Source organism: Diabrotica virgifera, chromosome 8 (genome assembly GCF_917563875.1).
Source record: "Diabrotica virgifera virgifera chromosome 8, PGI_DIABVI_V3a".
NCBI lineage: Eukaryota > Metazoa > Arthropoda > Insecta > Coleoptera > Chrysomelidae > Diabrotica > Diabrotica virgifera.
The window spans coordinates 130,385,463-130,403,518 of NC_065450.1; the positions used below are offsets into that span (position 1 = coordinate 130,385,463).

Sequence of the window (18,056 nt, forward strand, 5' to 3'; positions counted from 1 at the left end):
TTCATTATCATTCTCTTTGCCTTATCCCTATGCGGGGTCGACTTCCCTAATTGCATTTCTCCACACGATTCTATTTTGGGTTATATCAATATTAATCCCCTTTACCAACATGTCCTGCCTAATCGTCTCCCCCACGTCTTCTTTGGTCTTCCTCTCCTACTCCTTCTAGGAATCTGCACTTCAACAATTCTTCTTAACGTCTCGACGTTGAACATGACCAAACCATCTCAACCTATGCTCTCTCATTTTGGCATCAATTGGTGCCACACCTAGACTTCCCCTAATATACTCATCTGCATGCATCTCCATCTATTTCTCCATTACATTGTAATACCGATCCCAGGTACTTGAAACTATTGCTTTTTACAATCAGTTCACCATCCAAAGATACCATTTTATTTGTAGTTTTAATAGTGAAATAATTGTAGAATATTTTGTTCAATTTTTTAAATGGAATTTTGTTTCGACATGCCGCGCTGGGGCCCATGAATTACGGGGGGCCCGAATAATTGATACGGCTAATATGGCGGTAGCTAATACGTCTCTGCTTATGAGGAGCTTTTTCATATTGTTAAATGCTGTTCTGTCTTGACCATTTTGTTGTAAATAATACACAAGGTTAACTATTTTTAATGGGAAATAAGCCACAGTTTTACTAAAAAAATGATTTTATTAACATTTGTATAACTTATTATTTATAATTTAAAATAGCAAAAGGTTTCAATTTTGTTTTGCAAAGATACCATTTTATTTGTAGTAACTTTATCTTTAAATGAACATTCCAAATAGTCTGCCTTTTTCCTACTAAGTTTTAAACCTTTTCCTCTAGAGCTTGTCTCCACTGTTCCAGTTTTTGTTCTAAGTCTCTTTCTCTATTTCCTACTAACACATCATCATCATACATTAAGCACCATGGAATGTTACCCTTTAGTTTGGCTGTTATCTGGTCCAAAACTAATGAGAATAAATACGGACTAAGCACCGAGCCTTGGTGCAATCCTACTTTCACATGAAATTTATCAGTCTCTCCCACACCTGTCCTAACACTAGTCGTTACTCCCTCACACATATCCCTCACAATCTTTACATATTCACCAGGGACTCCTTTCTTATTTAGTGCCCACCACAGAATCTCTCGAGGAAGTCTATCATATGCTTTCTCAAGATCAATGAATACCATATGAGCGTTTGTTTCTTTACTTCTGTATTTTTCCATCAACTGCCTTATAATGAAAATTGCGCCTGTTGTTGATCTGCCCTGCATAAAGCCAAATTGATTCTCGGTATCTCTGATATCTATACGTACCTTTATAGTCATAATATATCGGTTCACCTGTACCGTATTAAAGCATGCTGTTTGAGAATGTCTTGTCGAAAGACGTTGTGCTCCCCCGCCCAAGTACGCATAATGACGTTTTTCGTAATGACGATACGAAATCACTAAAATCTCGAATTAAACATATAACCGAATTAAACATAAAACCTTTTTCCAGATCATAAATGTGTTGAACATTTTTTCAATTGTCGAAATGGGAGATGTATAAGCGAAGCATTCCTGTGTGATGGTGAAAATGATTGTAATAACTTTTTGGATGAGAGAGACTGTAAGGATCAAACGGTAAGTTAACTATTACAAACAGGTCCCTAGACGAGAAGAATCAAGTAACCATGTGGTATTCCTACCTTATAGTCCAGGGAAATAAGCAAGAAATAGACCACGTTCGAGACACTGAAATATATAGGTAGCTGACTCTGACAACTTTTTTAGTTATTGTACATAGACCTATAGGATGAAAACCTACCTGTTTCCTGCCTAGAGTTCGCGTCCATTTGTTAATTATTAACAATTTAGTGCAAAAAACGAAATTTTTTTCGATTTTTGCACCCCATTAAAAAGCTAAATAGTTAGGGTTACCATAATTTATTAAGGCCAAAATCCGGACAGGGGTAGTCCAAGAGGTTGCAGAAAATGCAAAATGTGAATTTGACTGTTGCTACCTCTACATTGTACATTTTATATTCGAAATGCATAAGGCACAATTAAAAGTACAGCTGTTTGGCTACAATATGCAACTAACATCGAAAATCTGCCAGTTTAAAATACATATACACCTATGTATTTAACATGACAAGCAGTGCGACCAACTTAACTAGGTGCTCCGCAGAATGAAATTTCCCACCGTTCCAAGTGTTTTCCATTTTATTAGTAAAGGCGCATTCTCACGGTTTCATTTTAGTTGATCAACTTTAGTGGATCAACTAAAATCGGTCAAGTTTTTGTTCACATATTTCAAACAAAATTGAAGCAATTAGTTTTAATAAAATGACGCCAAGTGTGGTTATTCGCAAAAGTATAAATATTATTAGTAGTTTACTGATTTAGAAACTCACGAAAATTATGTTAAGGCCATGGGTATATAATTCGCAAATATTTTACGACTATCCCTACTTTTTCTGTCTTTACACGGCAAATTACGTGTAGTAAAATTCACACTGGTATGGATATGTAAACATTACTAGAATGTCATTCTACTTGAAAACGTCTTGATTAACTTAAAGATATGGCTTTTGAATGTTCTTGGATAACTGTTATTTGTATAATTGCAAATTATTAATTCAGTTAATAAATGTGATAATTTTTTCACTAACTATGTATTCAGTGATTGTAATAATTTATTTGTACAACAAAAACTAATACTCAATCGAGAAAAGCGGAAAAGGTTAAAGTGATTTTTTAATAATATATTGTTATTATGGAACGCTTACAATTTTGAACATCTTTAACAACAAAATACTTGGTCACAGAATATTATATTATCCTGATGTATTCTCTGCTTGGATCTTCCAAAAATAATACACAATAAATAACTTTTTATTAAGTTCACGTCTTAAATCAATTATTTATCAAATACACTCTATATCAATAGTATTTAATCAACAACTCAAAATATTTAAGACAAAGAAAGATTTGGAAAATATTACCACGTACATTGTGTTCATTTTTTTCGAATCCTGAAAAAACCAATAAATATTTTTGAAAAATTTAAATGCAGAATGAAAGGCTAAATTATTACCGAGGACCGAAAGTCCCTTAGAATAAATAAATAGTTTATTTTGAATCAGATATTTGAAATTAAAAATCACACTAAATTTTCTCTTAGTTTTTCACCCCTGTAACTTATTAAATTAAACATAATAGAAGTTCTCAGGGACTTTCGGCCCTCGCTAATAACGTAATCTTCCATTCTGCGTTTAAATTTTTCAAAGATACTTATTAGTTTTCTCAGGATTCGAAAAAAATGAATCCCCATTTGAATAGCATTGCAGCCGAAAATAGATACCCATCCTCTTAAGACAGAATAAAGAACGTAAAAAACGTCGTTTCTGGATACAAAATTGGATTAAAAGAAAGAATGAATGTTGTGTTTCAGAAACTCGGCTAAAAGAACTTGCTTTGGAGGATACAGAAGGATACAGACATCTGAACATAACACTCTCTGACCACTTTAAATTCATTTTGTTAATAAGCAATAACAATTTACGCAGACAAGAGTGATTCAAGTCGACCAACAAATGTTCATACGCTTCACACACTATTCAACTCATCTGAAAATGTCAAGTTGAACGATAAAGTTTTACTCTATCAATGTTTTGTTGAATCGACAAAAGTTAACCGATTAAAATTGAAACATATGTTCTCACAGCTATTATCATTCGATTTTAGTTGATCCACTAAAGTTGATCAACCAAAATCGAACCGTGAGAATGCGCCTTAAGGAAAAAATCCGGACATTTCTCATATCCGGACGCCAATCCGGACATGTCTTTCAAATCCGGACGTATGGTAACCCTAGTAATAGGGGGATTGTTTCGCTTTTTGATGTGTGTTTTGATGTCCCAAGCATGTTCAATAACGTTCATATCGGGGGAATTCGAGGGCCACTGTAATGTAGATATTCCTTCTTTTTCCAGAAAATTTTGTACTGCTGCTGTTTGATAAGGAGGTGCGTTGTCATGCATAAACACAAATTCATCACCTACTGCCCCTCAGAATAGACGTACGACAGGATTTAAAACTTGTTCGATGTACACAGCACCAGTGGCACTTCTCTCCAGAACCAGCAGTGGCGTCCGTGTACCACTCATAATACCACTTCAAACCATAATACTGCCACCTTCAAAGGGGACACGCGGTTGGGCTGTTTCTAGTCGGACTTGTCGTCCTGGAGCCCTCCAACCAGTGTTCTTCGCGAATCAGATACTAAGCCAATTTTTGACTCATCAGAGAACATCACGTTATTCCAGTTAGGACCATGTTGCACCATTTCTCTAGCCCATTGCAACCTTACTATTTTGTGTTGGTAGATTAGTTTAGGAACATGTAAGGGTCTTCTACGATACAAATTTACCGCATTTAGTCGGCGTGTTATTGTTTGCCGCGAAATATTTAGTCCTTGCAGCCTAGAAATTTCTCTGGATATACCACTTGTGGCTTCCAGACGATTTCTTCGAGCTATCAATGTTATCTACCGATCTTGTGCTGCTGTTGTACATTGACTTTTACAACTTCTGGTACGATCCTTGACGTCATTTGTCTCTTGGAGACAAATGACGTCTCTTGGATTTTTTTTAAATTTTAGATACAGCACTCTGAGTAACATCAACAATATTCGCGATATCACTTATCAACAAAGCAATTACCCTAGATCTGTCAAAGTGAGATATCACGTTTCTAAGCATTTTTAAACGGCTCAATTCAAATTTAAACACAGACTGATATAATGTGTAAATACGCTAATCAGTTGAATGTGACCAAAGTGGGCAAAATGATACAAAAACGATTCAGAGTTTTTATCATTTTCATGTAAAAACGCTCTAAAATGAATATCAACAACTAACAGTTTTGAAACCAACATAGGCGTAGATATATTATTTGTACGTATTCCAAACTTTTGGACCGGTGCGGTGTCGGAAAGTTGGTAGAGAACACTTCGTCGACGGAAAATTCGTCGACAACATTTGGTCGACAAACAGTTGGCCGAATGCACAATTCATCGAATGGACAATTCGTCGACGAACATTTGATCGAATGGAATTTTCGTCGACAAACTGTTATTTATCTTTAGGATAAAGGGATTATTGGTGACAAACGAAGGATTATTGATTTTTATTTTTTTTTTCAAGATTGTGTTTAAATTTTCTGCTGTAGTCTAAAATGTTGATAAGTATCAATTGTCCCGAAATGCTCCGTTCGCAAGTGCGCCGACACCAAAAAGAAGAACGGTACAACATCACTAATGAAAATATCGGTTTATATTTGCCGTTTTCTCCCACTGCTGCCAATTTTTGCATTAAATTTAAAATTAAAAATAGTTAAGATTTAGAAAAAAAAATTAACAAAACCCCAAAAAGTAAATAAATTCAGATATGTATAATACAATATTCCAGTTAACAAAATAAAAACCAATAATCCGTCGTTTGTCACCATTAATCCCTTTATCCTAAAGATAAATAACAGTTTGTCGACGAAAAATCCATTCGAACAAATTATGTTCATCGACGAATTGTACATTCGATGAATTGTGCATTCGACCAACTGTTTGTCGACCAAATGTTGTCGACTAATTTTCCGTCGACGAAGTGTTGTCAACCAACTTTCCTAGACCCATTTTGGACATGTGTGTAGAAAAAAGTAGAAACATTTTCTACTTTTTGACGAGTAGACCAGTAAGGATCTGCGAAAAAACGTCTATTTTTGGATGTGAGAGGTGGCATTCGGATTTTTGCAGATAAAGTTAGGTGATACCTTCAGTAATAATAATTGACTTATGCTCCTTCTCAAATATGCCCGTAACATTAATAAAAAAATTAAAATATTTAAAAATTTCGAAAAACATCGATTTTTTTCTGCTTTCTTTGCTTATAACTTTAAAACGATTCGTTTTGGAACAAAATGGTAGAAAAATAAAATAAAGATAATTGAATTTTGGATGATATACGACTGGTAAAAAATGTCTTAAGGTATTACCTTTTCTGCAATATAGCAATAAATACAAAATAAGGAGCCAAAATAAGTCTGTTGTTATTCAATATTTTTTAACCACTTTGGTGGCACTTAGAACTTTAGTAATTCGCTTAGGAAACTCTTTGTAACATACTTAAATCGTGTACCAAATTTCATTAAAATCGACATAATAAATTTTGCATAATAAATTTGCAATCTAAATGTTTTTAAAAAAGTTCAAATTTTTTAAAATCTTTTTGAACAAAAAGTAGACCATTTAGAAGCTGGCTAATTTTTTTACATATAAAGAGGTGCTCTACCTATCTAATACACTTAACAGAATTAAAATCGGATTATTTAAGGGGCCCCAGCAATGTTTTAAATTTACAAACAATTTTTTGGCTAATAAACAAATAGCTTTGTTTAATAATAATAAAATTAATTTTTAGCAATGCAAATAATTAAAACCAGTATAATTTGACTTAAACTTTCAAATGCTGTCAGCAGAATTGCTATTTTATTTTTTAATCAAATTATTCGCGTTCAAAAATTGCAATTTCTCGATTTTTTGAAAGTTCCACCGCGTTTAACTCGAAAACTATGCATCCTACGAAAAAACTTGTAAGAACATTTTTTGATTAGAATTACCCAAAAAATACAAAAAAAATGTTTTATTTTGCGAAAAATCGATTTTATGTAATTCCTCAAGTTTGTTTCTAACAATCTTATCGACATCCGGATCAACTGTTACCCAAAAAATTCGTGTTCTACGGGTCAAAATACATAAAAAAACTTGGGTAAATCCATCTAAATTAAGGAGCCCGTAGCACCCCCTCCTGGCCACAGCACTAATTTGTTTATAAGTCAAAAACTTGTTTATAACTTTAAAACATTGCTGAGGCTGCTTAAATAATCCGATTTCAATTCTGTAAAGTGCATTATATAGGTGCAGTATTTCTTTATATGTAAAAAATTGACAAATCGTTGTATGTTCTAGTTTTTGTTGTGCAAGATTTTAAAAAATTTTAATTTTTTTAAAAAAGTTTAGATTGCAAAATTATTATGCAAAATCTAGTAAGTCAATTTTAATGAAATTTTGGTGTATTTTAGCACATTACAAAAATTATCTAAGCGAATTAGGAAGGTTCCAAGTGCAACCTAAGTGATGGAAAATCATTGAATAAGGACAGGCCTGTTTTCCCCCTTATTTCATATTTATTGCTCTTTTGAAGCAAGGGTGATAAATTAAGACATTTTTAACCAATCGCATCTGATAGAAAATTTAATTATCTTTGTTTTATTCCTATAGGACTTTGTTCTAAAATAAATAGTTTTTAAGTTATAAGCAAAAAATTAGAAAAAAAAAATATTTTATTTTTTTTATTAATGTTCCGGGCATATTTGAGAAGGAGCATAAATCAATTATTATTAACCAAATTATCACCTAACTTTATCCGTAAAAATCTGAATGCCACCTCTCACATCCATCTAAAAACAGATCCTTACTTGTCTAGAGGGCATTTAGCACAAAATAAATCGATTTTTAAATATAGCACCTAGAGAATTGCAGTTTTTGCATTATATTCAGGAAGACGTCTGGAAAAAAGTCTACTATTAAATAATGGGTGAAAATGCATAATTGCACTCTAAAGTGCATAAAATGCATCCAAAAGTGCATCAACATGTTAAAATCAGTATACTAAGGACCAAATTTTGTTATTCTGGGGGCTTTTGGGGTCACTGAACACGAATATGCCATCAAAACCGACCCCTGGATCACCTGGTGCCCAAGGTAACTGCAAAGAACGTCATCGTCTGGAGTTTCTGGAGTTTGAGGTCGCTAAACGCGAATATGCCATCAGAACCCACCCCTATGTACCTGGAGCCATAGTCACTGAGAGACGTCCTCCTCTGGAGTTTTGAGGGATTTCGGCATTAAATTGATAAAAATGAATTACTCGGGGGGTTTTTGAGGTCGTTAAACTCGAATATGCCATCATAAGAGACCACCGGATCACCTGGTGCCCATAATCACTGCAAAGGACATCATCTTCTGGAGTTTAGAGGGCATTTGGTATTAAATTAATGCAACCGAATTAATTACAGGTTTTTCGGGTCGCTAAACAAATTGATTCAAGTAGATTACTGGAAGGTTTTTGAGGTTGCTAAATACAAATAGGCAATCGAAACCGACCCCTGGTGCACCTGGTGCCAAGGGTCACTACAATGGTCGTCACCTTCTGGAGTTTCGAGTGTCTTTGGTACTACATTGATGTAAATGGATTACTTATAGGTTGTTGGGGTTGCTGAATACAAATACCCCATCAGAACAGACACCGGTGTACCTGGTGCCTAAGGCACGTCATTTCTGGAGTTTCGAGGGTTTTTGGTACTAAATTGATGCAAACGGATTAGTCTTATGTTTTTGAGGTTTCTGAACACGAATATAACTTAGATGAAAGATTCTGGAGTATCTAGTGACCACGATGAATCACACTATCAAAATAAAATATAGTAAATTGATTTTGAAATAAATGAAGGAAAAACACTGTCAGATATAAATTGATTTTAATTTATAAACAATTAAGAAAATTGTATAGCACAACATAGTTATTTAAAAAAGTCTACAAATAGCAAAAAAAATTTCACTAATTTGAACGTTTTCTTTGAACTGCAACTCAGAAAACCTCCAAGTACTCGGTGTGTACCAATTTAGTGTCGGAATGCCTAAAAATTCAAAAAACTACGTGCATAGCAGCCACTCTGCCCACTAGGAATGCAGTGAGTCGGTTCTGATTTCATATTCGTGTTCAGAAAACCCAAAAACCTATGAGCAATTTGTTTGCATCAATTTAGCACCTAAACTTCTCGAAATTCTGTAAGGTGGTATGCTTTTTGTACCAGGTGCTCTGGTGTCTGTTATGATGGTGTATTAACATTTAGCAAACTCAAAAACTCATGAGTAATCCATTGGCATCAATTTAGTATCGAAAACTCTCGAAACTTCAGAACATAACGTGCCTTAGGCTCAGGTGCTCCAAAGTCTCTTCTGATGGCGTATTTGTGGTTAGCAACCCCAAAAGCACGTGAGTTATCCGTTTCAATCAAGTTGGCACTAGGTGTCTGGTGTCTGTTCTGATGGCGCATTCGTGTTCAATAACCCCAAAAACGCATGAGTAATCTGTTTGCATCAATTTAATGCCGAAAACCCCCAAAATTCCAGAAGTTGACGTACGCTAGACCCCAGGTTCGGCGTGGGTTGGGTCTGATGGCATATTCATCTTCAGCAACCCCAAAACTCAAGAGTAATCCGTTTGCATTAATTTGGTACCAAAAACTATCGAAGCTACAAAAGATAACGTGCCTTAGGCACCAGGTGCTCCGGTGTCTGTTCTGATGATGTATTTATGTTCAGCAACCCCAAAAACCCATGAGTAATCCATTTACATCAATTAATTAAGTACCGAAAACTCTCGAAACTTCAGAAGACAACGTGCTCTAGGCACTAGGTGCTCTGGTGTCGGTTCTGATGGGGTATTCTTATTAAGCAACCCCAAAAACCTCGTGTTTAGCGACTTCAAACTACTTGAGTAATCCATTTGCATCAATGTAATGCCCAAAATACTCGAAACGCCAGAAGATGGCGTACCTTAGTAGCGATCCTGGGCACCAGGTACTCCGGAATTCAATTATGATGGTGTATTCGTGTTTAGCGACCCCAAAAACCCGTAAGTAATCCGTTTCCGTCAATTTAATACCGAAAGTCCTCGAAACTGCAGAAGATGACGTCCCTTGCAGTGATCCTGGGCACCAGGTGATCCATAGGTCTGTTCTGATGGCATATTCGTGTTCAACGACCTCAAAAACCCCCTAGTAGTACAGTTGCATAAATTTAGTGCCGAAATCCCTCGAAACTCCAGAAGATGACGTACCTTAGTAGCGACCTTGGGCACCGGGTACTCCAGAGGTCAATTCTGATGGCATATTTGTATTTAGCGACCCCAAAAAGCCGTGAGTATTCCAGTTGCATCAATTTAATGTCGAAAACCATCGAAACTCCGGAAGATGACTTTTCTTGCAGTGACCTTGGGCACCAGGTGACCCAGGGTTCAGTTCTGATGGCCTAATAGTGTTAAGTGACCCCAAAACCCCCGAATAATAAATTTTGGTTCTTAGTATACTAATTTTGACTTTATTTTTATATTTATACACTTTTTGATGCATTTTCTGCACTTGAAAGTGCAATTATACATTTCCACCCATTTTTGAATAGTAGACTTTTTTCCAGACGTCATCCTGAACATAATGCAAGAAACTGCAAGTCTCTTGGTGCTGTATTTAAAAATCAATTTATTCGGGTGTTTTTAATTCATTGGTCTATTTAATTTATATTGGGGATTATTTGAATTTATTTATATGTTGACTGTTTCCTTTCCGAGACATATATCTGAAAATTTTGGTCATCTTGACCGTCTTCTTCTTCAAGTGCCCTATCCGTTGCGAACGTTGGCTATTAACATGGCAATTATGATCTTGCTTACGGCACTTCTGAATAGTGCGACTGATGTTAGCCCGAACCACTTCAGCAGATTTTGGAGCCGTGAGTGTCTTCTCGTGCATGGCCCTCGCTTATGGTCTATTTTCCACTGGACAATCAATTTCAGCAGACGGTACTTATCGTGTCTCATAATGTGGCCTAGATCAGCGGTTCTCAATCTATGGTACATGTACCACTGATGGTACATATTCTGATTTGCGGTAGTACATAAAACGCAAAAACACAGCCAAAATCAACACCACTATTATAGTTAATTAGATTACCTAGGTAGTTAGGTGGTACCAAAAAGAATAAAAAGTATTTTATTGTACATAACTCAAAAAGGTTGAGAACCACTGGCCTATATATTCAAGTTTTTTTTTGTTTAATTGTGCTCACGATTTCTTTCTCTTTTCCGATTCTGTGGATTATTTCTATGTTGGTGACATGTTTAGTCCAGGATATACGAAAAATGCGTCGGTACACCCATATTTCGAATGCTTCTAATTTTTTGTGAGCGTCTCTGTCAGCGGCCAGGCGTCCACACCATATAGTAAGATCGGAAAATGTAGCATTTAACTAGACGTAGTTTTAGGGGAAGAGATTAATCTTTGCTGTCTTGCTATCTATACAAATATTGCAATTTGGAATTATACATTATACAATGTCTCACACATAGCCAACGGCGAATAGACAATAAAAAGTAGCTTGAAAACAAAAAGTGCATAGCAGCCAACTTGTTATGGAATAACGGCGAGCGGCAGAAAATAGATCAGGCGAGGTACCTGTACATATATATAGTTTATAATATATAGATAAAGAATCCATTAAACGAAAATGTCGATATCCAAACAATATACCCAGTTTCAAAGCGTTTTAATAGTGAAATAATTGTAGAATATTTTGTTCAATTTTTTAAATGGAATTTTGTTTCGACATGCCGCGCTGGGGCCCATGAATTACGGGGGGCCCGAATAATTGATACGGCTAATATGGCGGTAGCTAATACGTCTTTGCTTATGAGGAGCTTTTTCATATTGTTAAATGCTGTTCTGTCTTGACCATTTTGTTGTAAATAATACACAAGGTTAACTATTTTTAATGGGAAATAAGCCACAATTTTACTAAAAAAATGATTTTATTAACATTTGTATAACTTATTATTTATAATTTAAAATAGCATATATATAAAAGGTTCCAATTTTGCTCTTGCACCTACACACATTCCCGTAGAAAATATCATTACTGAGGTAGAGACTACAATTACTAGTCTCCCAACAGAAACAGCCGAGATCATACGCCAAGACGTATCACAAATATTAAGAACAGCTAAACCACCAAAAAGAAATTTAACACGGGAAGAGAAAGAAGCCTTACATAATTTGAAGAACAACAAAGAAATCATCGTGCTTCCAGCTGACAAAGGCAACGCTACGGTAGTAATGAATATTCAAGACTACGAAACAAAAATAAACGACATCTTAAATGATACAACATATCAAAGCATCTCGTCAGACCCGACAACATATCTAGAGAAAATAACAAAAGCCAAGATCAAAGCCTCAAATATCAAGAAAGAACAACAGGTCCATCTCATACCTAGAGAGAAGTCATCAAGATGCCAAAAATTTTACGGCCTACCCAAGGCACACAAGGCAGGATTACCACTGCGACCAATTGTGAACTCCATCGGATCTCCCTTACAACCGCTGGCAAAATTTCTGGCTCAACAGCTGCAACCATACGCGGAGGAAGCGGATTCTTACGTCAAGAACGCGAGCCAATTCATCGAGCGTATAAAAGGTGTGACTCTTGAGCCGGAACATTTACTAGTCAGCTTCGATGTAGTCTCACTTTTCACGAATGTTCCTATAGATGAATCACTGGACATCATAAGCAAAAAGTATCCAATATCACCGGATACTCTAAACCTAACCAAACACTGTTTAAATAACACATATTTCATCTATAAGGAGCAAAGATATAAACAAGTTGAGGGAGCACCGATGGGTTCCCCACTGTCACCAGTAATAGCGAACTTGTTTATGAAGGAAATAGAACAGCGGGCAATAAAAACAGCTGAATACAAACCTAAATTTTGGCTTAGATACGTGGATGACACTTTTATCATCTGGACCCACGGAGAAGAAAAACTAAAGGCATTTTTAGAACACATCAACAATATCCACCATAAAATTCAGTTTACTATGGAACTGAAAGAAAACGATCAAATACCATTCTTAGATGTGTTAAAAATAAAGAAACAAGACGGACACATAGGCCATACAGTGTATAGGAAACCGACACATACCGATAGATATATAAATGCTGCTTCACACCACCATCCTGCACAATTACATTCAGTCATCAAGACCTTGATTACAAGATCTGAAAGACTGACAGACCAAGAACATCAAAATGAAGAAATGCACAATGTGAAAACAGCGTTAAGGGAAAACGGCTTCTCAACATACACCATCGAAAAAGCTCAAATTGCTCGAAGAAGAATGAAGGACCCAACAGAAGACGAAAAACCGATCGGCAAAACCATTCTACCATATGTGAAGGGTACAACAGAGAAAATAGGGAGAGTGCTGAGAAAACATAACATAGAAACGATATTTAACACCGACATAAAGATCTCAACTATTCTACCAACACCAAAAACCAAAATATCGTTAGAAAGTCAAGGAGTATACGAGATTCCGTGTGGGGATTGTGGAAAGTCGTACATTGGACGAACCAACCGAAGAATTCATGTAAGACGAGAAGAACACCGAAATGCCATCGAAATGGGAGAAACCACGTCATCCCTTGCACAACATGTCGCAAATACAGGACATACAATAAACCTGAAGCAAACAACGATGTTAGCTAACATAGAAATAAAAAGAAAACGTGAAATCAGAGAATTTATAGAAATCGAAAGAAATCCCAACGGTCTAAACCAAAGAGATGATGCGCAACGGCTTCCTACAACATGGAAAACGGTACTGAAGAAAAAGACCAAAATGAATCAAGCAGTGACATCTACGCGTGTCACCCTTCCAGACCTCCCAACATATACTGGACCAATCACAAGATCCAAGAGACGCGCAGGTCAAGCAAATACATTAGGATCAACTATATACGTTACGGTATCGTGAATAAAAATTTAGTCTGCTTCAAGCAACAGCGAGAAGAGGAACTACCTGACTTGACAATGGCAAGTGAGATCTTGCCGAAACGTCGTCAAAATAATGGTTTTTCTCAAAACCAAAATTATTCAACGCGGAGTCAAACCCGGAGAACAACAGAAAGCATATATATGTATATATATATATATATATATATATATATATATATATATATATATATATATATATATATATATATATATATATATATATATATATATATATATGATAAGGGGTACCTTGTCGCCTCAGAAACGGTGAATCGGTAGACGTTGTCGCCTCATATATGACGTTGTCGCCTCACTTTAATTTCAGGACAGCTTCCCAACCACCTTATGAGTCGATGTGCAAAAAATAGTTTTGAGGTGACAACGTTCCCCTTTTCACTATTTTTTGGTTCGTTAGTTCGGCAGTATATCACTGGCGCTAGTATCGGCATTGCAGCAGTGACTGGCTGTATGTTGTCGCCTCAGCATATAAATTCTACTTTTTGTTTAACAACCGGTACCTTGTTGCCTCAGTTTTTGGCAACGTCGCTTTCAGTTTGCATTGGGTATTAGGTCGTGAAATATAAAAATATGCGCCGTCGGTACCGTAACAAGGCAGCTAAAAACTTTATGATATAAGTTGCAGCTTACGATTTAAAATTGTTGTCCTTATACAGGGTGTCCAGAAACTCTACCGACAAACGAAAAAAGAGATTCCTCAGATAATTTTAAAATAATTTAACCCAATTCACTTAGTCCGAAAATGCTTCCTAAGGGAGCTAGAGCTCTTTGAAGATGGCGTCTTGTAATTAGTTTTTCTTAAAAAGCGCCAGAACGCTTCTATTTACAAAACGAAAATTATTACGCATATTTATCATCCAGATATAAATCCATTTTATTCATTGTGGATTTCCAGTACTGGCTATAGGCGCCCGTTTTGGGTACGGCAACGGTTATTTTATCCCATACCTTTTTTATTTAATTTTTAAGCATTTTTGACTATGGATTATTAAATTGTGAATTATTCTAGTACTAATAGGTACTCTTGCTTTAAGTCCATAGAATATACAATTTTCTAGAAACATCGATTTGAAAATTTTTCGTTTCTTGAATTAAAAAAAAAATTAAAAAAAACTATTTAGAAAACGAAAACTGGTACGTTTGTTTATATCCCAGAGATGAATCGGTTTCATTAATTGCAAATTTTTAGTACCGGTCATATGCATCCGTTTTGGGTAGGTCAACGGTTATTTTATCGCATAACTTTTTGTCTTTCATTTTTAAGCATTTTTGACACTAGATTATTAAATTATGAGGTATTCTGGTACTAAAAGTTACTCTGGCTTCAAGTTGGTAAAATACACCGTTTTTTTTTAATTCTTTTCAAATTCAAAAAACGAAAAATTTTCAAATAAATTTTTCTAGAAATCGATGTGTCCTACCAAATTTAAGCAAGAGTATCTTTTAATTTTAGAATACCTCACAATTTAAAAATCCTGAGTCAAAAATACTTAAACGCTAAAGACAAAAAAGTTATGCTATAAAATAACCGTTGCCCTACCCAAAATGGACGCCTATGACCGGTACTAAAAATTCACAATGGATGGAATCGATTTATCCCTGGAAGATGAATAGGCTTACCAAATTTCGTTTTTCTAAATAGAAGCGTTTTGGAGGTATTTAAGAAAAACTAATTACTAGATGCCATCTTCCAAGAGCTCTAGCTCCCTTAGGAAACATTTTCGGACTAGGTGAATTGGGTTAAATTGTCTTAGGAAAATATCTGAGGAATCGCCTGTCTTCGTTTGTAGGTATAGTTTCTGGACACCCTGTAGAAACAAGTTCTATAAGAGAGAGAGCATGCCGGAATAAAAATATGTTAGCTGGTCGCATAGGAATTAATAAAAATTACAAACAGAATATTAGTAATCATGGAGCGTATGTAATACTTAAGTAGTTATTATAATATGGAACTGAACAAGTCTATGCCCCAAAGGATCATGAAGACGAAAGGATAGGAAAATTCTAACCAGTCATTAATTTAATCCTAAAAAATAAAAAATTCATTATATTATGTGACTTTATTACAAAAGTAAGAACATAAATGATTTTTTCTGTAACAGGCAGCAGTAGGATAAAAAATAACAATTATGACAAAGAATAAACACTGATATACCTACTATCTAAATTACAGAAAGTTGAAAAACACTAAAATGAACCTGAATGGCTTAACACAAATAAAAAAAACTATGTAAAACCAAAATAAATATCTTTATGTGGGTGACATGCAAACGGGAGTCAATCTAAGTAAATTTCGTATAGGAATTTATCATTGAGCAGTAATAGCAACAGTTTCAAAAATCTCAAAAATGAAACAACAAAACACTATCCAACATCAGAAGTTTACTACTTCTGCTCTGAAAGAAAAACCCGTATTCTGACATTAAAATGTTTGAATAGAAATGACAACAGTAATATTTCAAGCAAAAAAAATATAGGACGATAAAATAAGAAACTAACAAAAATAAATTGACAAGACATGAAACGAACAAAATAACTGAAAATAAGATCTTGATAGATGGCGATGTAAAGAAAACACGGGAAATACATATCATCGAAGTACCCTTATTTTATTATTTATTTTATTTACCATTGATATTGCTCACCAGATTAATATCCTTATAGGTAATTTGCATGTTTGTGCTTATTTGTTTACGATTTTTTCTAGCCCTTCAACTGATGCGTTATCTTTCCTGATCCTCATATATTTAGGTTCCTTAATATTAGGATTCAGTCCATAACGCTGACTCACTTCTGTAACTTTATTGATTATGTCTTGTAAGCCTTCTAGCTAGACTATTAGCAAATGACGGTATTATTATAAACGACATAACAGAATTTGCAAGCAAAAACCGAGATGTTTCCAGTACTAATTACATTTCTGAATCGCAAACCCTTACAGCATGTGTAATGGATCCAAAAAACGTTGTCCCCAAATTAAATGTTAAGGAACAAGAGTCTTCTACAAAACGAAAATTGTATAGCATTTACATTTACGTTAATTTTGATAATTCTTACTTAAAAAACCATAAGAGAGAGGGTATAAACTATGCATGTAGTGGAAGAATGCGAACCCTCTCTATATTTATTATTAAGTATAGAACGATGGTAAATAATAATACGATTGCTTTAAAGCATATTTTAAGACCCAAAAATTTTGACGATCTCAAGTGCTCCAAGAGTTTTATATGTCAAAAATGAATAACCATTTTCAATTTCGTTGCAACGCGAAACTACAGGCGCATCATATTCTAGTCCAATAAGAGAGCGCTGCAAGCGCCTCTACAGGTTTCTAAACTTATTAGTCTCTCATCAGGAGGCACATATGCTGCTCTCTCTGACCCAACTAGGACAAACCCCGGCGTGCAGTCACGAATTGCAACGATCGAAATGGCTGGGATGCCCTAGCGGCAACTGCTAGCAAAAGACTAAGTTTTCAAACTAATAGCACATAAAACAACACCAAAAATGTTGCTCCACATCCTACCAGATTGAAAACAATGGGAACCTTCTCTGGTTATACCTTTGAGGCTTCTAAAATTTGCAAGCCATAACGGATGCTGAGACTAAGGAAGATGAGGGAATTTTACAATGTATAATTCACGTCTCATCTGCTCAGTGAGGTAAAGTTCCAACGAGAATGGTTCCCTTCGTACTCCAATCAGAGTAAACATGTAAATCAAAAATTAATAAGCATTTTCAATTTCGTTGCAACACGAAACTACTTAGTCTTTAAGTTTTATATGTATACAATAGTTTTAAAAAGACCTTCAGTTCTCCTACTCGTATTATCGCGTTGCACTTGGGTACGTACCTAACACTATGTTGCTATGAACACCTCCATTTAATACTAAAAGAATCAGCTGATTTTACGTGTACAACAGAAAGACAAATACAGGAATTGGCCAAGGGCTATAAATACATAATTTGAAAACGTTGCTGACAAATCGTTGGAGTTTTGAAATTGCTTCTCTCGCTAACAAAGATATTCAAGAACAAAAATTACCAAAGCTAGTACCACTAAGTGATATTAAAATATTTTGAGAAGAAAGTATTAAAATTGGTGTAAATTGTCAGAAGACGTTTGAGAGCAATATTGATAATGTTGAAACATAAAAATTTAGTTAACTATGCTCTAGCATTAGCCATTATTTTTAACAGAAGACGAATAGGTGATGTTTAGTATTTAAAAGTTCAGCAATCTAGTAACGAAAGATAAACGGATTTCAGTGATTTTGAAAATGTTTTAACTGAAGGAGAAAAGGCACTTACGAGAGGATACAAAATTCCAG

At 35.1% G+C, this 18,056-nt stretch overlaps 1 protein-coding gene across 1 annotated transcript in view; it reads left to right on the forward strand.

Moving 5' to 3' along the window:
- LOC126890419 (sortilin-related receptor-like) overlaps positions 1–18,056 on the forward strand; it is a 73,342-nt gene that overhangs the window by 43,922 nt on the left and 11,364 nt on the right. Inside the window, exon 2 of the mRNA XM_050659327.1 lies at positions 1,494–1,618. Coding sequence (XP_050515284.1) covers positions 1,494–1,618 — 125 coding nt within the window. The remainder of the gene's footprint in view (positions 1–1,493; positions 1,619–18,056) is intronic.